Source organism: Rhinolophus ferrumequinum, chromosome 21, assembly GCF_004115265.2.
Source record: "Rhinolophus ferrumequinum isolate MPI-CBG mRhiFer1 chromosome 21, mRhiFer1_v1.p, whole genome shotgun sequence".
NCBI classification, from domain to species: Eukaryota; Metazoa; Chordata; class Mammalia; order Chiroptera; family Rhinolophidae; genus Rhinolophus; species Rhinolophus ferrumequinum.
Window position 1 is genome coordinate 15,377,671 of NC_046304.1, and position 27,469 is coordinate 15,405,139.

The following is a 27,469-nucleotide window of genomic DNA, read 5'->3' on the forward strand; positions in this document are numbered from 1 at the left end:
TTTACCACTATGCGAAGCTCTTTACATGTATCATTTCATCTTTTCAACAACCCTATGGGGTAGATACAGAATTATTCTCCCATTTATCAGATAAAGAGACCGAGGCTCAGAGAGGTTGAGTGACTTGTGGAAGGTCCCACAGCAAGTAAGTGGCAAAGCTGGGATTCTAAGAGGCTCTCAAGGGTACATTCCAGATGGCTCCCCTCTGTTGCATTCCTGCTTCAGAGGCCTCAGCGTTGGTCCTGCTCCCCACCCCAGCAGCCCTGGTCTCTAAGACCTGGCAGCTGACACACTGGGATCATTTATTAAACCCTCTGTTGGAAAAAAACCCTAAAGTTCAAAGGCCTGGGAGTTCCCTCCTAGACCAACCTGAGGTCCAAAAGCAATGCTGCTTGGGAAAGGGCCTGAGGTGAGCTGTTGTTTTTCTTAAGAGGTTTATTTGTCATTTGTTAAATGCCTACAAAAATATCCTTTTAAGTAGATATAACGCATTTCTGGATTGTTTCAAACAACACCACTGAGTGAGAGACTATCATTCTATTTCTGAGTTGTATTATAAATATTAATACATACTCATTGGAGGAAAAATTCAGAGAATCCAAAGGCATCTAATGAAGTGGACTGGGTGTGGGGAGGGGCCCTGCCACATCTGCTTTCTGCTCTTCTGATGCAACCCATCAAACCAGAGCACGCACGGCCCTGGGGAACAGACGCAGCACCTGCCACAGGGAACCAGGGCCTAGAAAAGGCTGCTGTTGCAGCCTTCATTTCCAGCTGTCATAGTCAATTAACTGACAAGACGATGCATCAATGTCAATAAGGCTAGAAGGGCCTGTCCACAGACATGGCATTATTCTCCCCGGGAGGCATAAAGTGAGCCTCCACAGGCAGCTGGGGCCACTGAGAATGAAGGGACCTTGCCCAGGGCCTCTGTCATCCCGTCCTAGATCTACTCCTTGACCCAGTTGGCCAGACCATCAGTGACAAGAAGAGGCCACTCCTAGGCCAGCCAGAAAATCACTCAATAAACAGGCATGACCCAAAGGCTCTTGACTCAGAACCTAGTGAACGTGGGAGGACGAGAGGACACAGAGCCTCCTTCTGCTAGAGGAGCCAGGCACAGCTTCAAGAATGAGTGGGCACCTGGGCCCTTTGCTGGTCTCCAGCATGCCCCCGTACACCGCCTGGCTCCTGTGGATACTCGGTAACTATTTGTTGAATGAATTGAAGAGCTTGCTGGCTATGTTGGGTCAGTGCCCCGAGAGAAAGCACGATGAGAACCTTCCAGCCATATTCTCCAACAAATGTGTCTATTTGCAGGCCAGGTCGTAAGCTCTCTGAGGGCAGGATCTATCTTAGCCACCACAGGCCCCAGGGCAGCATTCGTACACCACAGACCCTCAGAACTGTCTGTTAGTGCCAAAACACTGCATTCACATAACAACTTGCACTGACAACATTTATTATCACCTATCTCTGCCAAGCACAATTTTGGGAAGATGATTAGGACAAAGAGTGATGATTTCATCTTATATGCAGGAGTCAGCTGAGGCTTGGGGAAGGCTGAATGATTTGCTAAAGGAAGCACAGCAAGTTGGTGGAGGAACTAGAACTCACACTCAAGAATTCTGACTGCAAGATCTGGGCTCCGAACTATCCTGTTTATGTGTGGAGTGAATGAGTGGAAGAATGAAGGGAAAGAATGAACGAAAAGACAGCTGCAGCCCGCAATCTCTCCCACTCTGCCTTCCCACAGCACGCATTCCCGCGTTCCATCAGCCCCACAGCAAAGCACAGAGTGCAAGGCACTTCATTTTCCCGCTCGGTCAGGGTCCTGCTATGTCAGGATGATTCTCACTAGCAGCGCAAACTCCAAGCTTCTGGGGAGCACATGCTGTGCTCCTTACATCCCCTTGCATCTCCAACCGTGCTGAGCAATCAATTCCTGTCTGGCTGAGCAAAGGACATGGCAGTGACCTTGTTGGGGTAGCACTTGGTGCTGCTGCATGGCTCGCTTAGGTCAGGAACACAAGCCCCCAGGAGGAGGTGGTCTCCAACAAATCCTCCCTGCGCTCCCTGCACTCTCCCTGGGGAGAGAGAGGAGAGCAGGGAGGGGTCAGGTCTGCCAAGAAGCCCACAGTCCACACAGACGGGGGTGACTCCAGTAGACTATCTGGCTTTGCTGTTGCTCAAAGACTGGCTGAAGTCTCCCAGTCCCCTGCCTGTCCTTTCTGGGTCCCTCTCCAGAGAAGAAGGTAAGCAGGGAGTACAGAAAAAGGGCCACTACCCGCCTATCTGGGTCAGAGCCTCTGAGGCCTGGCTGACAAGGCCCCAGGCCACATGGCGGTGCCCTGGGATTCTCTGTCACTTGCTGCAAGAACAGAGCTGACTAAAGCCCAAAGCTCAAAAGCCAACTCCCAAGGGACGCAGCAGCTTTATCCTGCTCCCAGCTGCAGATACTGTGTTTCCCCAAAAATAAGACCTAACCAGATCATCAGCTCTAATGCGTCTTTTGGAGCAAAAATTAATATAAGACCCAGTTTTATTTTACTATAATATAAGACAGGGTCTTTATAATATAATATAAGATAACATAACATAACATAACACCGGGTCTTATATTAATTTTTGCTCCAAAAGACACATTAGAGCTGATGGTCCAACTAGGTCTTATTTTCGGGGAAACACGATACAATAAATAAATGAGATTTTTTCCAAATGTATTTGTTTTACAGATTTACAGAACAGAGGGGAGAAGAGAAAGAAAATGGGCAGGGGACAGAGGACCAAAAGGGAGAGAGAAAAGACAGGAAAGACAGGATGGAGAAAGGGGGAAAAGAGAAAAGGGAAGCTTTTGGGAGCTTTATATAGAAGATGTTTTCCTCCCCACCAAGGCCAAAATCCATCAGTTAAAAGGCCAACAAGCTGGAGAAGCCCCACCAGAGCCAGGAACATCAGTAGAACCACACAAAGGACTGAGCCAGGTCTTATGGATCCTCCCAGAATCCTGCCAGGAGTGTCAAGAGTGGAGAAAACCTCTGAGTGCTCCCCAGATGTCCCCTCATGGAGCAGCGGGGAGGGTGTAGTCCCAGACCTACCCGCAGACAGGAAATGCTTTTACCCAAAGTCTGAGGACCTCAAAAAAAAGCTTTGCTGCCCTCAGAGCTGCCAGTTCAGCCACTGACGACCTCCCCTTCCCCTCTCCCCCGCCCAGGTTCAGACCCTCATCCAAAAGGCGAGTTCCCCAACCCCACCCACATGGTGACCTTCAAATGAAAAAGGATGGAGGTGGTCCAGAGCAGGAGGTTGCTCTGCTGTCCGTGCCCCCCCTTACCATACTCCCACCTGAGTAACCCTGCAGACTCCTTCCAAGGCCTCTCCTTCCCCGACCCCTCCGAGGTCAAGGGCACTGTGACGGAGCAGTCATGGGAAGGGCTGTCAGTGAGGGCCCGAAGAGCCTCACACCCCCCTCTTCTCCTCCTGGGAATGTGACACTCACTGAGTATTTACAAAGCACCCACTAGGCGCCAGCACAGCTTCAACCCCGAGGAATGTGGCAGGAATAAGTGGTGTTTGAGCCCCTTCTTCCCGCGCCCAAGGCCTCCAGTGCATCACTACGTCCTCACCACCTCCCCAGTCGGTTCCGTTCTCTCTACCCCACTGCCACTGTCACCCATCATCTCTCATTCACTCACCTGGACAATGGCACACCCATCCTAACCCATCTCCATCCACCGCACCTCTCAATCTACCTTCAGGAAGCAGACACAGGGACCTTTCGAAAATGAAAAATTGATCCAACATGGTAGGATGACCATAATTTTATGAGTAAATGAATAAATAGATTAGATGATAGATGATAGATAGATGATAGATAGATAGATAGATAGATAGATAGATAGATAGATAGATTTTTTTTTAAAGTAGACAGATAGGGGGACAAGTATACTTTCTTTTGGAAGTCCCATACATTGCTTGTAAGAATATAAAATGGTACAGCCTCTTTGGAAAACACTTAGCAGTTCCTCAAAAAGTTAAACACAGAATAACCACATGACCCAGCAATTCCACTCCTGGGTATACTGAAAAACATGTTCAAATAAAAACTTACACGTGAATGTTCATAGAAACACTATTCACAATAGCCAAGAGGTGGAAACAACCCAAATGTCCACCAACAGATGAACAGATAAATAAAATGTGGTCTAGCCACACAAATGGAATATTATTCAGCCTTGAAAAAGTCATGAAGTACTGACATATGCTACAAACACGGAGGCACCTTGAAAACATTGTGCTAAGTGACAAAAGCCAGTCACAAAAGACCACATAGCGTATGATTCCATCTCAATGAAATGTCCAGAATTGGCAAATCCACAGAGACGAAAAGTAGACTGGGGGTTGCCGAGGGCTGTGGGGGGCAGGGCTGAGAGAGACCGCTAATGGGCAGAGTTTCTGTTTGATGATGAAAACGTTCTGAAGACCGGTGGTGATGGGGGCACAACATTGTGAATATACTTCCTGCCAATGAATTGCACACTTTAACATGGCTAAAATGCTAAGTTTTCTGTGATGTGTATTTTACCACAATAAAAAAATAAAGATGAAAAATAAATGCAAAGTGGATCGTGACACCCTCCGTTCAATGGCTCCCCATGACCCTCAGGCTCAAACCCGACTTTTCAATGTGCTCTTGGGCCCCTTCGTCCCCGCCCCATCTGGCCTCATCTCCTCTCCTGCTTCCTCTCCTCACCTGCCCCACAGGCCACAAAACCTGCCAGTTTTCCCACTAAGCCACTCTCTCACTCACAACGGAGCCCTTCTCCTTGACCACGCCGCCTCTTCAGACTTTGTCTACCTGTGTCCTATTCACCCCCGGGTCTCTGCCTACACGTCCCTGCGTTGAGATGCCATGACCTAGTGCCACTCTGGATCAGGGCCGTCGGGCTCTCTGTCACAGCACCCAGCCCCTCCACTGTAACGACCTGTTTGATGCCTATCTTCCCTGCTGGACCAGGAGCTCCACAAGGGCTGAGATGGGATCTGCCTCACCCCTACTTTAGCACCTACCCAGGCTTAAGGACCTCGAAGTCTAATGAGGGACAGAGATGGACAGGTGGACAATTACACTGTCCCCAGGGAGCCCACAGGCAGACTCAGAAGGGAAAAGTGAATGGGCGAATTCACTTGAACACATGGGCACCAGCGGGATTCAGAGCAAGACAGTTAGTTCATGGGGACTGATCTTAACGAAGGGAGAGGGTTCAAGCCAAGGAGAGGGACCAGGGAGGAAGCAGGGATCTTTGGTGTGAGAAGGGCTTGGAGGCAGGGCTGAGCCAGGTGCCTGCAGCGGGCAGGGAGGGAGGAAGTGAGCCAGGCCAGTGCCCATCCAGACTGTGCGTCCCCCAGAGATACTTCCTACTCTAACCTTGCTGAGCACTGGCCAGCTCCAGCCTCCGGGCTCAGCGTGTTGTACACACCACCTCATTGCCCCTCACAACCACTGTGATGACCCATCACACAGATGAGAAAACCGAGGTCCGGAGCGGTGGAGTGGCTTGCCCAAGGTCACCCAGCTACCAAGTGGCTAAGCGGGATCTGAGCCCAGGTTTGCCTGAGTCCGCAGTGGGGCTCCTGAGCAGCAAGGAAACCCAAATGCTGCAGAACGGCCCCTCGGGGCAGTTGCACCAAAACTGGAGAGAGTCCCACCTCCTCCTTGCGAACCAGAGTTGTCTGTCTTCCCTCCTATGCCCCCAGGCCGGCCACCTCCTCCAGGGAAAATGTTCCTGCGTATTTCCTCGGTGAGGCTATTAAACCAGCAAGGTCAGAGCCATACTGCCTGAGCCTAGTGAGGAAACGACCTGCCCCAAGTCCTGCCGGGTGTCTGAACCAATGGCCATGCCTTGGCAGCGCATGTGTCGTGCCAGGAACACAGCTTCCGGAGAGGTAGGGGGGTCCTCACAGCCCTCGATGCACCCTCTCCCTACTCAGTCCCACCCCTGCCAAGGCTGCATTTGCCGTCCCTATGATAATGCCCCATTTTCTATCTTCAGCTCAGGCCTCTCCTCTAAGCTTCAGGCTCCCCTGCCAACTGGACATCTCCCCTTGGGATCTCACAGCACCTCAGACTCAATGTGTCCAAAAGTAACTTCATCATTTCCTCCAACCTGTTCCTCCTCCAGGCTCTGCCTCTCAGGTAAAGGCACCAAGCACTCCTAACCCTTCCTGCTGCCTGTGCTTGACGTCCAACCCCAAAGTGTGTCCGTAGACCAGCAGCAGGGCTGTCACCTGGAGGTTCATTCAAGGTGCAATTCTCAAGCCCACCTCAGACCCACCAATGGGAACCTGCACTGCAACAAGATGCCCAAGGGACCTGTGTGCACAGTCAAGTATGATGTGATCAGAAAATATGGTGAATGTTTAAAAAATTTATTATAGTAAAAGACACACTGCCATTAACACCCCTCAAAATACTCCCCCTCACTTCAAACACACTTATCCCATCGTCCTTGCCACTTTCTGAAGCAGTTCTAGAAGTCTGCTTTCATGAGTGTCTTTAGTTGCGCTGTCATGGCTGCCTCAATGTCCTGAATCATTTTCACTTTGGGGAAGAGCCAGAAGTCGCACGGTGCCAGATCCGGTGAATGAGGTGGATGAGGAAACACCGTAATGTTTTTATTTGCAAGAAACTGCCATACTAGAAGTGATGCGTGACACAGAGCGTTGTTATGATGGAGGATGAAGTAAAGACACTCACCAAAGAGGACTTCCAGAACTGCTTCAGAAAGTGGCAAGAACAATGGAATAAGTGTATTCAAAGTGAGGGGGAGTATTTTGAGGGGGATTAATGGCAATGTGTCTTTAACTGTAATAAATTACTTTCTATTTAAACCTTCACCATATCTTTTGATCACACCTCATCTGAGAAGTGCAGTTCTAATAATCAACAACCCTTTTATTCCGCCTCCTACGTTTCCCTCAGGTCCATCCACTGCCCTCCACCCCCCTCCACCATCTCCCACTGACAGCTTCCTAACCAATCTCCATGACCCCACTCTTGTCCCACTCCAGTACCTTCTCCCCTCGGAGCTGAAGTGACCCTTCAAAATGTAAATATGATCATATAAACCTCACTACCTAAGGCCTTGAAATGACTTCCCATTACCTTCACTATGAAGACCAAATTTCATACATTCATTCAGGACATTTTTATTGAGCATCTTCTATGTGCCAGGCACTGTTCTAGACAATGGAGAGAACAGCGAACAAAATAGACAAAAACCCCTACCCTCGTGAAGCTTATATTCCAATGAGGAAAAGAGAAACACTTAATAATGTAAAAACTTTAAATATGATGTATATCAAGTGGTGACAAATACTATGAAGAAAAATAAAGCAGAGAAAAGTTTGCAGATTTAAATAGGGTCATCAGAGAAGATCTCAATGAGAAGGTGACATCTGAGGGAAGACATAAAGGAAGTGAGGAAGCAAGTGAGGAGGTTTCCTGGGAAAAAAGCATTTCAGGTAGAAGGAACGGCAAGTACAAAGGTCCTGAGGTAGGAGGATAGTTTGTCGAGGAATAGCAAAGAGGCTGGTGTGGCTGGAGCAGAGTGAGCAAAGAGTAAAGAACAGGAGCTGAGGACAGAGAAATCACAGGGCACAGATCATGTAGGGCCTGTGGCCATGGTAAGAACTTTGGCTTTTACTGTAGGAAATGGGAAACCGCGCAAGGGAGGATTGTAAGCAGAACAGAGCTGTGATGATGGATTCCGAGGATCATTCTGGCTGCAGTAAAGACAACAAACTGTAAGGGGGCAAAGAGTATCAGTAGGGAGGCCATTTAAAAGGTTACGACCTCCATGACCCAGGTGAGAGCTGACGATGGATTGAACTAGACTGACAGTTGTGGAGATGGTGAAAAGTGGTCCAACTCTGGATGCCATATGAAGGCAAAGCCAACAGGTTTGCTAATGGATTTGGATGTGGGGGGTAAGAATACAGGATGAATCTACGAATTTTGTCCTAAGCAACTGAGATGAGAAAGGCTATAGGAAGGACAAGTTTGGGGAGATTGAAGGGCAGGGAAATAGAGACCAAGAATTCCACCTTGGGCATATTCAGTTTAGAATGCCTTTCAGACATCCAAGTGGAGAGGACTGAGGGAGACAGAGAAGAGGAAGAGGCCCAGACACAACGAACGCATCAAAATCAGAGAAGGAGGACACAATGTGATACACAGGTGATGTATTACAGAACTGTACACCTGAAGCCTATGTAACTTTACTAACCACTGTCACCCCAATAAACTTTAATAAGAAAGAAAGAAAAAAAGAAAGAGAGAGAGAGGGAGGGAGGGAGTGAGGAAGGGAAGGAGAGAGAGAGAAAGAGACAAAGAAAGAATGAGAAATCAGAGAAAGAGGATGAGAAAGTGATGGACTGGCCAGGAGATGGAGGAGAATCTGGAGGGAGGGTGAGTCTTCACAAGCAAAATGAAGAAAGCTTTTCAGAAAGGAGGGAGTACTAAGCTGTGTGAAATGACTGACTCTTAAGCTGCAGACAGAAAAGGTAACCACTGGATTTGGTAACCAGAGCAGATGCTGAGGAGGTGTGGGGAGCAAAGCTGGGCAGTCTTCTAGAAGTTGTGCTGCAAAGGTGAGTAGAGAGAGCAGTAGGTGGAGGTGGATATGGGGATGAGGGAGGTTGAGGTGGGAGGTCTTTTCTGGGTTGGTTGATATCTAGTTTGTTTTCAAGGACTGTCTGATTTTCTCTAGATTCAAACCTTCAGGTGTGGACCCCTCCCTTCTCCTAGTCCACCCCCATCCCGTTAGCGGGTCATTCATTCTTATGTTTCCAACCCAACCATCTGGGCCACAGGTGAGGACGAGGTAAAAGTTTAACTCTCCTCAGGAAAAGAAACGACCTCATTTTCCCCACTTGGAGCTATAAATTTTTCTGAAATTCCAACCATTCCTCCCTTTGAGTTTTGAATGTGTTTAGTCTTCAAGACTCTCCATTAAAATGCAAATGTCCCAGCTAGCCCAAAGGAGAGGGAGCCTGACTTGGGCAGCCCCGGTAATATGCATCTTTTTTTTTTTTTAGTTGAGGAAACATTGGTTTCTAAGTTATAAAGTTTCAGGTGTGCAACATTATAATTCGGTCTCGGCATATACTACATCATGCTCACCATCAGAATCTAGTTTTTATCCGTCACCATATAATTGACCCCCTTTACCCATTTCACCCTCCCTCCACCCCTCTTGTCCTCTGGTAACCACAGATACCCAAAGAATACAAAACACTAATTAGAAAAGATATATGCACACCTATGTTCATTGCAGCATTATTTACAATAGCCAAGATATGGAAACAACCTAAGAGTCCATCAAGGGATGAATGGATAAAGAAGATGTGGCATATATAGTAGTATACAATGAAATACAACTCAGCCATAAAAAAGGTGAAATCCTGCCATTTGCAACAGCCTGGATGGACCTTGACGGTATTATGTTAAGTGAAATGAGTCAAAGGGAAAGACAGAAATACCATATGATTTCACTTATATGTGGAATATCAAGAAACAAAAACAAAACAAATGAACAAACAAACAAACAAAAAACTCACGGAGGCAGACAACAGATTGGCAAGCTTCATCTTGGAATCCTCATTTTCCTCGATAACTAACCCACAGGGTGGCCGACGATATCCCAGGTGCTAAGCTAAATCCTGTACCTCTCATTCAATCCTCGGAATATAGGGTCTTTTTACTATCTTTATTTTATAAATGATTAAACTGATTCTCCAGAGAAATTAAGGCATTTGTCCACAGTTCTGGAGCTAGAATGTGGCAAAGCCAGGATTGGAACGTAGGCCATCTGAGACCAGGGCTCACATGACGTGTGTTGTTTTTTTCAGTTTCTTCCACTTTTCTTTTCTTTTTTTTTTTTTTTTTTTGTCTGTTGACTTTTTTTCACTTTTTAAAAATTGTGGCAAAACCTACAAAATAAAATTTACCATCTCATTCATTTTAAAGTATACAATTCAGTGGCTTTATGTACATTCACAATGTTGTACAACAATCACCACCACAAACATTCTAGTTCCAGAACTTTTTCATCACCCCCGCAAAAAACTGATCTGTTGATTTTTGAATGAATAATACATTAGTGCAGCTCAAAAGCCAAAAATGATCAGAATGTATATAGTGAAAGGCTTAGTCTTCTCCTTGTCCCAATCTGTCCGCTTCCCACTGGCCCATGAAATGGTGTTTACACATCCTTCTGCAGTTTCATTATACAAATAGAAGCCAAGACAAAGACGAAGCCCTATTTTCCCCCTTTTTTACACAAAATGTAGTATATTGTACATTCCATTCTGCACCCTGCTTTTTTCACTCAAAGTATCTTGGGAGAACTTCCTATCAGTACACAGAAAGCTCTCTGTTCTTTTTTCAGTAAGGTAGTACATTGTCCATGAATGTGAAATCATTCAGGTAACGAGTTCTCTATTGATAGGCTCTTGGTTGTTCCCAATGTTTTGCTATTTCAAATAATATTACAGTGAATGACCTGGACCTACGTCATTTCACATGTGTGGAAATATACATGCTGGAAATATATATGCCAAGAGTGTTCACTGGGTCAAAGGGGATATGCATGCATAATGGTGACAGGTGTTACCAAATTGTATTGCTTAGAAGCTGGTACGAATTGATCACACATTATTAAATTAGTACAAGAATGAGGACCCACATGTCCATCCTACACATTGTGCTAGCCCCCCATGACTGGAACCAATGCCAAAACAGCTTTTGTTTGGGGTTTCTGCCTGCCCGACTCACTTTCACCCCTTCCTCTGGTAATAAAATTCCCCACCTTTACTTTAGGGATCGGCCTTCTCCCTCTTGTAGTCACAATACCCACACTAGCCACAGGAATGAGCCCCGGACTCAGGCTGGGCCAATCCTAGTTCCCCACCCCCACCCCCAGACAGGCATTCATGCAGAGATGGGCATGTGATCCAGGCCAATCAGAACTCCTTGGGACCTGTCTAATTATAGCTGGCGGGAAGGAGCTTTTTTTCCCCTCTGGAGGAGAAGGGGTTAAAATGTTAAGCCCACAGTGGTCTGCAACTATGAATGCAACATCATGGGGAGAGATGGCCCAAGAAAAGAAAGACAACACAAATAGACCCAGATACAAGAAAGAGAGAGGAAGAGAGACTGTCCATGGTCCTGGATCCAGCTGTTCCTGAGGTCCAGCCCTTTCCACAGATGGATTATGCCAGACAGTAGATCCCCCTATTTCATGTGGCTAATTCAACCTGGGTTTCTGTCACTTGCCCGCAAGAGTCCTGACTAATACACTGTATGTACATAAAATATAATCCCACTTTTGTTATAGAGAAACAGATATAGATACAGATGTAAATATATTGTGTGTGAGTATGTGTTTGGATATGTGTGTGGTATGTGTTTGGATAGGAAAAAAGACAAGAAAATACAATAAATGTTAATAGTGGTTATCTCTGCAATCCCCCATCTGGGATTACAGATGATTTTTATTTTAGTCTTTGTACTTTTCTGTGTTTTCCAAATTTTCAGCAAGGAACATGGATTTTCTAAATATAATAAACATTTTTTAAAAATCGGATTGGCAAGAAGCAGCCCAGAGAGCGCTCAAAGGAAGGTTCTAAGCCCGTGCAGACGTCAGGGACAGCAGCGATGTCCACCCCTGAAGCCTGCTCTGCATGGTCAGTGTACCCTGAGTTGGCTGCTGCCCACCTCAGGGACAGATGGCAAGTCGCTAAGGGCATCCACACTGTGTGCACGGAACCCAAGCCTCCCCGCGTGTGGCCAGGGGCTCTTGTCTATGCCCATCGGTCAGCACAGAGCCAAGACTCTTCTTTACACATTCCTCCTGGAACCCACGCTGAGCCCCCAAAGGCCCCACGCACCCCTCAGCCTCAGAGGAGAGCCCCATTGGGCATTAGCATTCCCACATCCATGAGCCCACGACTGCAGGAAAGGGAAACATCGGGATAAAAGGAGAGCTCACACAAGGTGGCCCAGCCCTCCAGCACCTGCTCTCTAGGCTGACCTTCCCCAGTAACACATGACGATGGGTGGGGCAAGTGAGCGTGGGCAGGACAGAGGCCCTGGGATCTTGAACTTCAAAACATGGGCTGTTAGGGAAGGAAGCGTTGTCGCTTCCCTGGAATCCCCAAGGCATGCTGGCTCCAAAAGCATCTGTTTTCCTGGGGACCAGGCAAGACCCGTCCCCACTTGCCCATCTCATCTGCCACCAGAGAAACACACTCTTTTATCTGTTTTCCATACGCTAGGTACCTTACATAAGTGGAATCAGACAATACCTGTCCTTTTGTGGCTGCCTTAGTTCAGGTAGCATAACGTTTTCAGGGTTCATCCATGTTGTATCAGAATTCCGTTCCATTTTATGACTGAAAAAGATCCCATTACATGAATATACCACATTTTGTTTACTCATTCATCTACTGCAGGGCACTTGGGTTGCTTCCACTTTGGACTGTTGTAAATAATGTGCTATGAACATGGCTGTGCAGATATCTGTTCAAGTCCCTGCTTTCAATTCTTTTGGGTATGTACCTACGAGTGGAATTGCTGAGTAATGTTTTTGTTTACACAAATAATTCCATTAAAGAACAACTGAAAATCATTCATTAGTCCTAGTCCTATTTCACAGATAGGGAAACTGAGAGCCAAAATTCGAACACCACATACATTCAAGTCACATATGGTGCTGTTTCCCTGGGTTTTCATGAGGCTTCAGGCCACCCCTCTGCCCTTCTGAAGTTATATTCTTGCTATCTAGGGGTCCCTACCTCTCATACCCCTGAGCTCTCTGCTGGGCCTGGGGAACAGACCACAGAGAGCCAGCCCCACTCTCAGCCAGGGCCTTGTGACCAAGAGCACCCAATGGTTAGATGGCCGGAGGGAGTGGCAAATAACCTAGACTTTCTGTGTTGAGGGCAACAGGGTCCCCTGAGCACCAGCAGAAGAGGCTGGGGAAGCATTCTTTAACCCCCGAGCTAAGGGTCAACCCTGAGCAAGGCCAGGCTGTCCTCCCAAATGAAGTCCAGCACAGTCACGTGTCTGACCGCCTCCACATTCAGGATGGATTCAGGAAAAAGGGAGCCTTGGGTGGTCCCTCCTCTCTTTTGACAACCAGCACCTGGCACCTCTTCTCCAACACCCATCCTCTTCTGTGTTGGGGTCGCATTACACGTCTGCGCTCTCTTTCTGGAGCATAGGCTGCATGAGGCAAGGAGAGTGTCTTACTCTCGCCCTGGACCCTGTTGTCTGGTGCCTGGTACACATCTGGCACTCCACAAATATTGATGGAAGTGAATTAAAACAGCTCGGAATGAATGTTAGGCACACAACCCTTTTATATGCAGGACTGCTGCCTACATTTGCATTTATGGAGGAGAAAGAGAGGGCACATGCTGGGAGGGGGAAGAGACAGCAATTTCCTGAAAGTGGAGTGGGGGGGGTGGGGGTGGCGCGGGGAGGCCAGAACAACTGAGATGTAGAAGCCAGGTGTCCCTGTTCCCATTACTTGAGCCAAGGCCTGCGTTCCTGGCTGTGCCCTTGGGGGACCTTCTCGGCGATCAGAAAGCAGCATTTGTTGATGTCACACTCAAAAGTCCTTCCTGGCACCTTTGCAGATCTATTTTTCAGACAGCCTGTTTCGGTCACCTCTTGATTGATACACTGCTTCTGCCTTTGCATCTCAGGTGAAATATCTTATTAAAATAAATGTTCTATTAAAATACAGATGGCACGGGTCACCCAGGCTCCAGGCCGGACCTACTACTCGTTCTCACAGAGAAGCGGGAATGTCTGTTCTAATGAGTGAGGATTGCAGCCAGGAGACCTCTCAGTTTATCGGCAGGACAGACCATTCCCCCGACTCTAGGCTCCCCCAACCCCCACCGCAGCTCAGGCCTAGGTGTCAAAAGAAGTACAGCTGCCCAAGATGCCCACACAGTCCCTTCTCCAAAAAATAATGAGAATGTGCTAAGTACCATGGTTTTGAATGTTCTGAAGCTTTTTCATACACCTGATGGGCATTTCATATACCTGAACAGCCTTACAGTCCACCTACAGTTTCCCCTTACAGTGAAAGTCAAGGGCAGAGAGGTCAAGTAACCCAGCCAGGGTCACCATGTAATTGGTGATGGGAGAAAAGGCATAGAATTGGGCATCAAGACAGACAAGAGGAGACAGATTTGGGTTTGAATTGCAGCTCTGCCATATAAGCTGAGCGACCCTGGATATGTCACCCTTTTTGAACCTCAGCTTTCTCCTCTACGAAAAATGGAGATGATGATAATACGCCTCGTGCAGAGAATGAAATAAGTGAGGTTGAAGTACCAGCCCAGTGCCAAACAAAAGTGGAGCTCAATACAAGTTCCCATCCCTTCAGTGGGGATTCCTAAGTTTTTATACTGTAATACACAGCCTCCCATACTTCTGTTGTTTCATTTGGGAGTAACTAGGGAGGGTGAGGGAGGAGGAACATCTAAGGGCAAATTAACAGTGGTCATTCTTCAGCCCAGCTCCTGCAGGGAGCCCAGCCTGGCTGCCCTGTCCCCTCATTTCCAATCACAATGGACCTGCCCCAAACCGAGGAAACCTAGAGGACATGCAGCACTGGGACCTAACCTCCACCCTCCCCATTCAGTGAGTTACACCTAGAACGCCCCAACCCTGAGACTCCTGCTTCTCACACAGTATATCCAATGCTCTCAGGGGCAGGGGCTCAGGTGTGGCCAGGTGTGGGTGCTATGGGTGAGCAGGAGGGCACCGGCCGTCCTGCAGAAAAGCAGGCCCAGTCCATGTTGCCAGGGCTTCTGATTTGTCAAGAGAAGACTGAAATACAGATTCATCACACGGAACCTTCTGATTTTAAAATAGCAGCTTCAAAGGAAAACACGTATGTGGGCCCCACAAAGCCCATGGAGAATGCACAGGGCTTTGCTCCTGTGCTGTTTCCTCTGGATCCCCAGTGCCCAGAACAGCGTCTGGTACAGAGCAGAGAAGATTGCGGGAACTGCAGGGGCCGATTGCAACCTCTGCCTCAGACTGCAAATTCCCAGGTGCCGGGGTGCTGCTGTCCCCGCTCTCTGCAGATAGGAGCATAGTAAGTAGCACATGACAGTGAAAAACAGGGGTGGGGGAGTCCTGCCTCCACCCTTACTTGGGGTCTGTCCTATAAATCAGGTGAGAGCTGTGCCTTGCTGGGGGTCCGTTACCCGTTACAAGCACTTAGGACAATCACAGCGCCCTTATTCTACCACTCACATTCAGTGTGCCCGGTAATGATCTTTACGGTAAAGAAACAGAAAGAGGGGGAGGAGGTGAAGGACAGAGGAGGAGGTAGCTCTAATCAATGAGCCTGCTCCCTCCAGCCTTCGGCGAAGTGGACTAACGTGCGGCCTGGCAGGGTCAGCCCACCCCCAGAGGGCTCCGGGAAGGACTTGGCTGGAGTTCCAGCCTTCACGAAACAGTGTTCATAACTGATAAGCTTAAAAGCAAGTGACAATTTTTTAACCCACCCTTGCTCCACGGGCAATGAATAAAACACAGCATCGGCCCCAGGTTCCCACCCAGCGTATCTGGAAGGAGAGGAAAAGGTGAAACCAAGTTCACTCACCCCTAGAAATCGGCGTGAATGCTTTGACACTATCCTCTTCAGGGTTGAACTAGAACTTCCCACGCACAGATCCTACTCACAAAATCCCAGACGTGCTCCTCCCTTGATCACGGGTGTTGAGGCTTCCCAAGGTGGCACCCAGATACAAGGCGATGGGCCTGACTCCACAGCGATTATGACCAGACTGTGGAGCGGCATGAGGAAGCCTGCTCGAAAGTGCTGGAAAGTTCTATATCTTGATCTGGGTGGTGTCTGCACAAGTGGATACATATGTGGAACTTCATGGAGCTGTACCCTCAAGATTGACGCGCTTACTATATGTAAGTTACAATTCAATACATTCATAAAAAAAGAAGCAGCAGCATGTATCAGGCTCTTCTCAGAAGCCACGCACTGAGTAAGTGCTTATCCTGGGTTCCAAGTAACATAATAGTTAAGAACATGGCCTCTGGACCTCAACAGACAGGGTTAAAAATCCCTGCTCCTCCACCTCTGACTCCGCCTAACAGCATGGTCCTGACCTCCAAGCCTCTGTCCCTCAGCTGGAAAACAAAGATAGTACCTGGTAAAATTAACACAGATATGCACAGATAACACAGGGCCTAGCAAATAGTAAGCCTGGAAAAGCACCATTCAACCTTCAACAACCCCAGGACATTGGTGCTTATAAGGTCCATTTTAACAGATGAGAAATGTGCCCCCCCGACCCCCCTGCCTTCCAACCACTCTCCCTAAACCACAAGCATTTCTACCCCAATCTCCCAATTTTCCCCAAATCCATGTACCCCCTGACTATTGCTTTTCCTAACTCTTTCCTTTAAATCGACTCGCAATCTTTTACTTAAAACAAATTTACTTTTTTTAAATGTTATGTAACTATCATACATAGAAAACCAATATCATTTGCCAGAACTCATTTTTTAAAATACCTATTAAAATGAAAAGCACTTGTCTACCTGACATCATCTTGCCTACCTCATTACTTTTTCTGGATTCCGGAGGCCAAGAAACTCAGTTTGTGGGGTGGGATGGGGGTGGGAAGTCAGGAGGGCCTCATCTGCTTAAAATGATTGAGAAACGTCCTGAACCCTTCAGCACCTTCGTTTGCACAGAAGTGATTTTCATTGGTTTAACCAAGCAGGGCTGGCAAGCCCTCGATTTGGCAACATTCTGGTAACCAGCCATCTGTGCACCACGCAGGCTCCAAAGAGATAAAGCTGCATTTAGAAAAAAATACATATTCGCTAATAGCAACTGTTCAATAATTCAGAGGCCCACTGGCCCCTCTCTGGCATGAATGAAGGAGATCTGCTTTGCATCTGCTTATCTGACAGCAGCTCCAGGACCCTAGACCTAGGAACCCAGAGTCAGGACACTCCTGGTGCCCAAACCCAACTGAGGATGGTCAGGACTAAGGCTGGACCCTCACATCTATGGGTCCCCAAACCACGCAGAGGCAGAGAAGGACTCAGAGGAATAACAACAGGCAATGGCACATTTCACCTGGGGAGGAATCAGTGAGTCTTGTTCATTCATTCCTTCATTCATTCAGCAAATATTTACTGAGCACCTCCTCTTCTGGGCAATGGGGACCCAGAGGTGAAAAAGGGAAAGTCCCTGCTCTCAGACAGCTCCCATTTTAGGGGATGGAACAGGCAATAAATTGTTTACTACAAAAGGTAGATAATAATGATGGGTAGCATAGAGGACATAAATCAGGGTAAAATAATAACGGCTGGAATGCGCTACTTAGATTAGATGGTCAAGTCCTTTTGGAGGAGATGATATTTGACTTGAGAGCCCAATGATGAGGAAGCACCAGTCAATTAAGTCACCATAAATAGCATGTGTAAAGGGCCTGGGGCAGGAACAAGCTTGGCATGGTCCAGAAACAGAAAGAAGGTCTTTGCAGCTTCACAGGTACAGTGATCACAGTGAGTGAGGGGGAAAATGGTATGAGATAAGGGCAGAGAACCAAGCAGGGGGTGCAGGCCCAGCTGTGGAGTGTGGATTTCATTTAAAGTATAATGGAAAGCCTGTGGAGAGCTTTCTGCAGTAAAGACTTGATCTCATACGACTTTTTAAAAACTTCACCCTGATAACCATAGGAGAACAGATAAAGGGGACAAGAAGTTGGGTACACCCAATAGGGGATTAAAATAGTGACTCAAAAGGAATCGAATCAACTCTGTCCCTTAACTCCTCAGACTCTCAGTGAGGTTAAAAATGGGAAGCTGGTTAAGGGGTTTGTTCTTTAAGGCAATGACAGCCAACAGGGTGGGCATTCAAACATCAGACAAGACAGGGTGAGTGACAGGCCCTTCCCCAAAGGGCAGGACCCAGCAAGGTCCTAAGAAGGAAACAAGCAGCTGTCTGTTCTGGGGTCAGGGAATGGATCCGCTCCTGCCTTGTACCCCTTCCAGCCCTGGGACTCTGGGACTCAGGGCTCCTGGACACCCCACCGGCTCACACCCCACATCCACCCAGCTCAAAGGGCTGTCACCGGCTCTCTCATGGCAGAACACAAATATCCTCCCTAACACCAGTCTTAAAACTCTAAGGACAAATCAATCAATGGCTGCCAACATCAGAAAAACAGACAACTAGACAACCTCCAATGACACAGTCTTGCCAAAAAAAAAAAAAAATCAAACCCAAATCTTACAGAGCCTCTAAAACTAAACACCCACTTAAGGTAACATAAGGGACAGCAGAAGATGTTAAATGACACGAGAAGACACCATCCACAAAATCCTGACTGTGGGAAACTCCCGAAGACAAAACAATCCAATTTCTTCAACAAAGAAACTGTAAGGGGAAAAAAAAAAAAAAAAAAAAAAGAGTTGGGAGAGAAAACTTCTAAAGAGAGATATCACCAATCACATTGGATTGTTTGAATCCTGACTCAAAAAAATTTGGGAAAACTTTTATGAGCTAGTTGGGGAAATGTGAACACTGATTGAATACAATATTAAGCAATTAGTGTTAATTAGAGTATATAATAATGGTAATGTATTTTTTAGAAGAATTCTTCAAAATGCATACTGAAATATTTAAAAATGAAATGATATAATGTCTGGGATTTACTTCAAAATAATCTTGTGGAGGAGTGGGTTGGTAAATAAATGAAACAAGATTGGCCATGAGTTGATAATGGCTGAAACTGGGTATTGTATTACACTAGTCCCTCTCGTTTTTGTGCACACTTGAAAATTTCTGCAATAAAAGTTAAAAAAAAGGGGGGGGGGCTAGGGATGGGCTTTTTCTAATAATCTATACAGGAGTAACCCACTAGACATGTACCCCACCACGGAAGGATTACACTCATCAGATTCACTCTTCTGCCCTCCAGAGCCCACCATTGGTGATTTGCTGAATGACGAGTGAATTCATCTATTCCTCCTCATAAACCCCATGGTGGGAGTTGACCCAAAATAACTACCCTGTGTAAGTACTGGATTTCTTTTTCATGTATGCTAATTGACCTCTCTCCAGAGGGCACCGCTCCCCCCACCACTTATTCCTGTCATTCCTGAGAGGGTGCTCTGGGCCACCCTGATCTGCCCCGTCTATAAGAAAGCAGGCTCTGAAAAGCAAAGCGCTTTCAAGGAGCTCTCCATCACACCTGTTTCCCAGGAAGGCTTCATTCAGGTGCCTCCTTGGAACCAGGCTCAAATCCAATCCCCTCTCCAACACACCATTATTTTTGCAAGACCCCAGGTGACGGCATCCCTGGAGGATGGTCAGAAAGAACAGAACCCCCAGGTTGTCCCACAACTCCTGTAGAGAGTTGTCATGTCAAGGCAGATGTTCTCCAGAGGACAAGCTAAGGCTGGAGCTTTGAGCACAGTTCTCAGAACCTACCAAGAATGCCTGGGATCTCCTGGGTCTGAGCCCATATGGGATACCTGAGTCACTGCTATCCTGGCACACCTACCTGTCCCCAAAATGCAATATTTCCATGTGGCCTGGGAGGAGAGCAGAAAGATGACACGGACCGTGGGCCATCACTGCAAGCCACATGGGACCATTTCATCCCTGATGGCCAACAGCCAGGAGTGTTATCTCCACAAGCCTGTCAATTAGAGGTACAGGGAAGATCGATGGATGGATTAAGCCTTCAGGGAAGGACAACGGGGCCTGAGTCTGACCTGACCCTTTGATGAGAGGTGGGAGGAAGGAGGAACTCAGCAAATTTCACACCCAGCATGGAGTACGGGAGTGCTTAAGAGAGGTTGGCAGCTGCAGCCTGCTCCAGGCCCCCCATGGCTGGTGCCCACAGAGCAAGGGTCAATAGTGTGCACTGAACTGATTTCAGATGCTTAGAGAAAAAGAAACTCCAGATTACATGAAGGGAAGCAAAGGTCATTTAGCATCGACATGAAAGCAATCCCTCTCTCTCCTTAGGTAGGTTAAGTCCATGGCCAAAGCTATCAGGATGGCAGAAGGAACAGCAGAATGGGATGAAGGCAGGAGCTGGGAGGGTCACCAATGTCTGCTGCATTGCAGGGAAGAGCACAGTGCATCCAGGAGGAAGTGGACATGCCATGAGCCTGGAGCATTCTCACTCAGACCAAACCCTTCCTGTCCCTTGTCCACGTCCTTCCCTGTGCCTCATTGCTCCCACCCACCCAGGCCCATGCCTACTTGGTTGCTTCCTGGACCATGCATGGCTGGTCTTGACTAATAGTGGGGCTGTCACCATCAGACGTCTCACCTTGGTTTCCAGGGGCACAGGCCCAGAGAGAGGAGAATGGGAGCAGTTCTGATAAAACCCCTCCATCCTTCTGCAGCCCTTTGTACCTTGCAGATGCATCTTCCCCCCATTATCTCACTTGAGCCTTGCAACCCCTGTGGATACAGAAACTGAGGCTCAGGGAAATTAAATCTATACTATCACATCACAGGACGAGCTCCCGGTACAGGAACTTTCCCCCACCACACATTCTATACTCAGAGCTAGGCACTGCTCTGATACAGCTGTCTTTCTACCAAGCAAGTCTTCCTTCTCATTCCTCAAAATAGGCCCAGGTTGTCTCAGAACAGCCATCCCATATCCTCCTGACTTTAGAGGGCTGGCTTGTTCATCCCGCCCTTACCGATAAAATGCTGATGGGCAGAGAATGGAAAAGAATCAAAGTCTAGGAAGGAATGGGGCCCAGACCTGGAGCACTGGGCTCCAGAGTCCTGCACACAGCTTCTTTTGCTACACGATTGTGTCCCCATCACCAGCCATTCCTAGATCACCTGCAGGATTTCTGCCACTGTCTATACCATTTGTTACTATAACTACTATTTCTATTACAGAGATTCACTCTTGTGACTTATACATTCAACTTAGAGTGAGGCTTTCTATCACCACCAACTACAAAGGGGAAAATCAGGACCTCTGGCCATAACTAGGAGAGAATCCTAAAAATAAATAGTACAAAAACAACCTAAGTGGTAGGCAGGCACTGTTCCTGGTCCCCATTAAAGGCCCTGAGCCAGAGGTCTGCTCTCACTTTCTTATAAAAGGAGGAGATAAGCAAGTGTTTAAAAGGCGTTAAAGCCAGACTAGCACCAACCAGAAACTTTTCCCTTAAAGAAATCACGAGGATTAGTAGAGAACTGAAAAGGGAAGAACTTTCTTACTAGGTGACTCAGGTTATTTCATGTTTAACCACCTTAAGTCGTTTTAGTGGAGATTCACCCTGTGCTGTGGGGAACAGTGAATTAGACTACATTACAGGAAGCGGGAGGGGAGGGATGTCAGACAGCCTCACCACAGGGGCAAGCAAGCCACGCCAGCTTCTCAAAGTGCTCCAGTACCTACCCCAGGCACACCACCTCTGGGCAAGCCCAGTGGCCACCAGTCACCAGCCAGATGTCTCGGCCCTGCTGCCCTAGTCTTAGCTCTTCCCTAATGCACAGCACAGCACTAACGGCTCCAAAACTCCTCTGGATATTAGGACCCAGCAGGGCCAACTCTCCACGACATCTCTGTGGACAGTCAGCTCCCATGACCCCCGGTTGCTGGGAAGCTTGGGGCTCCTGTGCTCCAGCAGAGGAGAGAGGCTGTGCCGGCCTGTGTGGGCAGCTGCCTGGGATCTTCTGGACATCAAGCCTGCAGCTGGGGGCTGGAGCCCAGGAAGCTGCCGTAGAAGCTCCTCTGCCCACCCAAAACCCCATACCTCTTATCCTACAGATCATATCTCTGAAATAGCAGAGAGGATTTTTCAATACCCAGGAGCAAACAATTAGGAGAGTAGAGTAATCCCAAGAAAGGTAAAGAGTGACAGACAGAAAAACCCAAAGACAGAGAGACACGGGGAAGGGGGAACGGAGGGGAGGGTGGAGGTGGAAGCAACATCCAAACTTGCTCCTTGCCTGCCTGAACCAAGAGCAAAGCAAGCAGATCCCGGCCTGGCGGGCACATCGAGGGATCAAGCCAAGTTGCAGAGAAGCAAATGGCATCCCCAGTGCATTGAGCCACTTGGGCTGAGCCAGGGACTGTCGCCCGGGTCGGATCAATGCTACCCGCGCTGCAGGTTTCGGGAAGGATGCCGCGATCCGCAAATGCCGAGAGTGGGGACTTAGGACTTGGTGCCCGTCTGTTGGAGATGAAGTCCTAAGGGCCCTCCCAGCCGCCCTCCGACCCAGCCAAAGCCCTGCCTTGGCTTTCTCCTAACAGCTAGTGCCAGGGGCCAAGCTCCGAACTCGCTCCCCCGACGGCGCCTGGAATGGAGGCTTTTTCCCATCCCACTCGGAGCCATACGCCCTTTTGCAAAAGTCGACCCCAAAGAAACGGGATTTGAGCACGAGAGCGGAGGGGAGGGGTAGGTGGCGCTGCCAGGCTTTACCTTTTCTCTTTATTCTGTTTTCGGGATTTGTGCAGGAGTCCGATGAGCACCACCGCGGCGCGGATCCCCGCCTTTCGGGAATGCATCCTCCCCGCGGGCTGGGACATGGCGAGGCCGCCGCCGGTGCCCGGCCGCGCCCTCGCCCTCCCGCCGCGCGCCCCCGCCGGCCCGGCTCCGCGCGCTTTGCGCCGCCTGCTCCCGGCACTTGCGCCCGCGCCCCGGCCCCCGGCTGCCCGCCTCGCATGGGCCCCGCCCCGCCTAGGTGCGCCCCGGGGGTCAGGTGACTGGGCGCTCACTTCCCGGCGACCTTCAGCGTCTCCTCAGGGCCCGCGGGGCGGCCGGCGTCTGCTCCCTGAGCGCGAGCATTTCCAAAGCTCGCTCCGGGCGCGGCCTGGACGGGTGGCTCGAGGGCTCCGGCTCAGACGCGCCGCCCGCGCCGGGACCCCGCCCTGGCCCCGCCTCCTGTGCCCAGCCCCGGGCACCCGGGCTGCGGGAGAACTGGCGGCCCGGCCGCCGGCACCGGGAGGCGGTCCGCTCGCGCTCGGCGCTCCCTGGGGCTCGGCGCCCGCCTTCGCCCTCTGCCCCGCGCCGGGGCTTCCGCCCTACCCTCGCCTCCCCTCTCGGTCTCCTCCTCTGCGCTCCGCGTCCCCCGCCCCTGCTGGCCGGGCCGGGCTCCCTCCCTGGGCAAAGGAGGCTGACGCGCTTTCCCAGCCCGGCCCGCCGGGATACTTCTCTGATGCTGTCACTGTCTTTAAAACAGAGAGAAAAAACAAGCACCGCGCGTCCTCAGTCCAAGCGAAACTGCCTTCGCCTGCGGGCACCGCCGCGGGCCTCCCGGCCTCAAGGCCATGCTGCGGGACAGTGGGAGAGGCACCCAGCGCCAAGCGCCCGCCTTCCCCGGCCGAGGCTCCCTGGCATTTTGACTCTGCCGGACACTACCTCTCCCCTCTCCCCTAGTCCCGGAAAGGATCGTGGTGCGGACGGGGTGGGGGGTCCACTCCAGCGTGGGCGCCTACGGGGGCGGGGGTCAGTTCCCTATTAACGTGTGTTTTCCCGGCTCTGGGAGTTGAACACACACAGGGTCAATGATCAATTTCGGCGACACCTCGGCCTCGCATCCCATGTTGCCAGGGATACGCAGGGGACACCCCACCGCACCCACCCCGCGTTGGTTCTTTCCCTCCTCCTGCGCACCGCGTGCAAGCTTCATCCTCATGGAAGTGGAGCCGGATGGTGAGAAAAGGGGCCTGGCCTGATCTCTACTAAGAGCGCAGGTGCTTCTAAGCCCCACTCACTTCCATTTGCTGCCTGGAAGTCTAGCCCCCTCTTGCTACCACCCCCGCTAACCACCCCTGCAAAACTACTGGCTTTGCTTCTCCTTCCAGCCCCCTAGGGAAGGGAATCGGGCAGAGGGCTGGAGGGAATTAAAACAAGCCAATTAGTCCATCTTTGGAAACAGCCCTGTTGGGGCCAAAGAGGTCCCTGAGGCAATTTGCCTTGGTTTTTATACCGTCTGGTGTTCAAGCAAGCACATAAAATCCAGGCAGAAAAGGGGACCTTGCTAGAGAGGGTACAGGGGCTTAAGATAAATTCAAGAGCCTGAGTCCTCAACCCTACCTCTCCTGTGAGCATAGTTTCTTGCTGGCATTGGTGTTGGAGTAGAGGAGAGGGAACACCAGAGTGGTGCCAAAATGTGCCTGGTTTATTTATGAAGCATCCATTAGCAAAGGCCTCAGCCCCCCTGAGCCTGCCTGGATGGTGGGGATCACAAATATCCCGATGGACATCTATTTATAGCCAGAGAGTGAGTGACCCAGGCCCCATCCGTGGGACTGAAGCTAGGCCAGCTGCAAGAACTACACCAGTAGTGCCCTGAGAACCAGCCTGGAAAAAGAATGGGGCAATGAGTGCCCTCAGTGGGGAAGAGGGCAGAGCACAGCACATACAGCCCCGGCTTCACCTGCCTCCAGCAGTACACAGAACTGACAGGTTAGCTGAAGGACTACTTCAGCCAGACTCCAGGGAGGATGGTGGGGGCACACTGGCCATAGATCTAGCCCAGCAGGGGGTGTATTTTATCTATAGACAAGGGTAAGCTGCTTGTCTCAGGGCAAGGCCTGACTCCCTCCCAGGTGGGTGAGTGTAGGTGGTCCCCACCCATCCCCCACTGCCTGGGTGATGTTTTAGATCAAGTGAATCAGTGGGCAACAGGGCCTTGGGATGAAGGCAAAAATTTCTTTCCCCAAGCAGGTAATTTTATTCATTGTTATTCTGCGTGGGATTCCAGGCCTTCTTAGCTCCTCTGCTACCATGATTGAGTCCAGCCCTAATGTGACTGAAAACACAAGGTTGTGCCCAAAAGGCCATAACCTGATCTGATTCCTAGGGCCCTAATAGGTAGAAGTTTCCTGGAGAGCCTTTCCTTCTGCCCACACCCTGTACAGGAAACATCACAGCATAAGGGAACCCATCCAGGGCAGAAAATGTAATGGCCGTCTATGCCAGATTTGCCCACTCCACCAACATTTATTAAACAATCAGGATGCGTCCAGCTTTGTGCAAGAGACTAGGGTAAGAGAGAAATGGAAGAGCACCACTCTTGCTCAGAACAAACAGGGCTTAATACACACGAAACCACAAAACGATCCCAGCCGAGCTTGTGCAATGTGATCCAGCCACTGTTCCCCAAAATCAGCTCATTCACATATTCCCTCCACAAGTTTTTGTTTTAATACCATACTACTCAGTTATTAACTCATTGTTTTGCTTTAATGAAATCAACTCACTTTTTTACTTAATTAATTTTAAAATAAAACATTGTTATCATCCTAAATTAAAATCCAGTATCATTTGTCATTCACACCATGAAAACAAATACCAATTTATTAAATTTTAGCTAAATATTGTTGCCTGATGAAGGCTCTGAGCCTGAAGGGCCTTGGTTAAAAGAGAAAAATAGACAAGTTTTCGGTGTTAGCTACACATTTGCACCAAAGGTAGACACTGTCCTTGAAGAAATCACAAAGTTTGAAAAAGAACCTAAAGGGAACAATTTGCACATTAGTGACTCAAAGGTCTTCTAAGGCCACATCCATGGGGCACTTTGGGGTCGACAGAGACAGCAGGACACATCAAGACCACAGGGAGCGAGGGTGCTGAGGACGGCAGAGGTCAGAGAAGGGTCTTCTCCCAGATCCCAATCCACCTAGCAGCTTATCCCCAGCAGGGTCGCAGGTCACAGGACCTAAAAGGCCCGTTTCAGCCCTCCCTCCCCCAAGGCCACAGTCCCTGGGAACAAAGTGCCAGGCAGCTGCCAACCTGAGTCTCTGCCCCAATCTGGGGAAACTCAAAGGCTCAGGGGCCTGGGTGGGAGTTGAGGCGGAGGGGACAGGGAAGTTAATCATGAACACAGGGCAGACAGCTGCACAGTCCCGTCCTAAGGGGCCAGTGGAGTGAGACAGACAGACACGCATGCTTGGTCCTGAAGAAAAGGGCCTTCTGTGCCTGTGAAGCCGCTCCAGGAGGCCGGTCCGTGTGAAACTGGGAATCAGCCTCGCTGCCAGAGCCTCCCGGAGGTCTCAGAGAGAGCCTGGAGCCAATACTCCCTCGTCCCACGCCACCTCCGACTCCCACGGCCTCCACTGCTCTGCAAAATGACTGCAACCGTTCTTGGCTAGGTTTAGGAGTAGATGTGCAGCAAGAGGGGCTGTGGAGCCACGGGGTGGGGCCCTGTAGGAAAACCAGATTTCTTCAGATGCCTTCCTTGCCCCGCCCCTTCGGCAGAGACAGCGCCCCCAGCCAACCCGTGCATCACAAAAGCTTGGGAGCAATTCAAGAGCTGCAAACAAACAGCTTTAGACCTGTTCGAGAGAGGCAGGCACCCCCATTCACTTATGCCTTGGGGGCACACCCATACACACACCAACTGGGAGAAATCACTCAGAAACCCCCCTCACCTCTCACTTGTGCCGGGCACTCACACCTGTGCTGGTTTAAAAAAAGCCTGACATTCATGCTTGGCTGGTACATCAGCGCCCCCTGCTGGGCCACATTACAGTTACGGCTCTGGGATACCACCATTTGAGAAAAGGAGAAAGGAAAGGAGGAGAGAGAGGACAGGGAGGGAAGGAGAGAGAGAGGAAGGGGGTGGATAAGGGAAAGATTGAGAAAGTCATTTGAGGTAAGGAAGTAGTTTCTGTTTTGATGAGAGAGAGAGAGAAAAAAAGAGAGAGAGAGACTTTGCCAACACCTTGGCTCTTCTCCCAGCTCCTCATCTCCCCTCAAGAGCCACGACCACCCCCAAAAGTGTCCATCCCACCACAACAGGGTCCTTCACTGACAGCTACAGGCCATACCCAGGCCAGGCTGGGAGGCCTAAAAGCCACGCTTGGGAACCACAGCTTAGCTGTACTTTCCTGCAGCCACACATATCATACTGAAGTTCTGGCGAGAAATTGGCTCAGCTTTTGGAAACAGATCTTGGTGACTTGTGTGGCATTTCCGAGCTCTGGAGAAAGGAAGCCATGCCCCGAGGAAACCCACAGACCCCACCCATGGGCTTGCACATCATTTGGTACCCTGAGTCTGTAATGCATGATGTCAATCAGAATTTTGCTGCTTTCCCATTCAGGGGTTAAAAACGGGGCAGGAGGAGAAAGAAAGGAGTTCCTCATCTATTTCTTGGGTTACTGAAGGTATTTAAAATATTTCTTTTTGGTTGGTTTATGGAATTTTGAATCCATGCATCTAAGCACCATGACTATAATTTTCCCCACAGTAGAAACACTTAAAAGGATTCTTCTGGGTGTGAAATTTCTGATGAACATGAAAAAGTGAATTTTGCATGGAGGCTGCCCAAGGGTCACTGCAAAGAATCAGGAGCCAATGAGGCTGAGGGCTGGGTGGCCTGCAACATGGTCCTCTCACACCCAG

The 27,469-nt window shown here is 49.4% G+C and overlaps 1 protein-coding gene across 13 annotated transcripts in view; it reads right to left on the reverse strand.

The window, feature by feature from the left end:
• RAP1GAP2 (RAP1 GTPase activating protein 2) overlaps nucleotides 1-27,469 on the reverse strand; it is a 206,452-nt gene that overhangs the window by 114,335 nt on the left and 64,648 nt on the right. Inside the window, exon 1 of one of the 13 annotated variants that reach the window (XM_033089950.1) lies at nucleotides 22,538-22,668. The exons of 10 other annotated variants lie outside the window; for them this stretch is intronic. In XM_033089950.1, coding sequence (XP_032945841.1) covers nucleotides 22,538-22,644 — 107 coding nt within the window. In that variant the 5' untranslated portion in view covers nucleotides 22,645-22,668. Of the gene's footprint in view, nucleotides 1-15,695; nucleotides 15,715-16,670; nucleotides 16,691-22,537; nucleotides 22,669-27,469 lie in introns of those variants that run through there. 2 more of the 13 variants (XM_033089955.1, XM_033089957.1) reach the window with 2 other exon arrangements.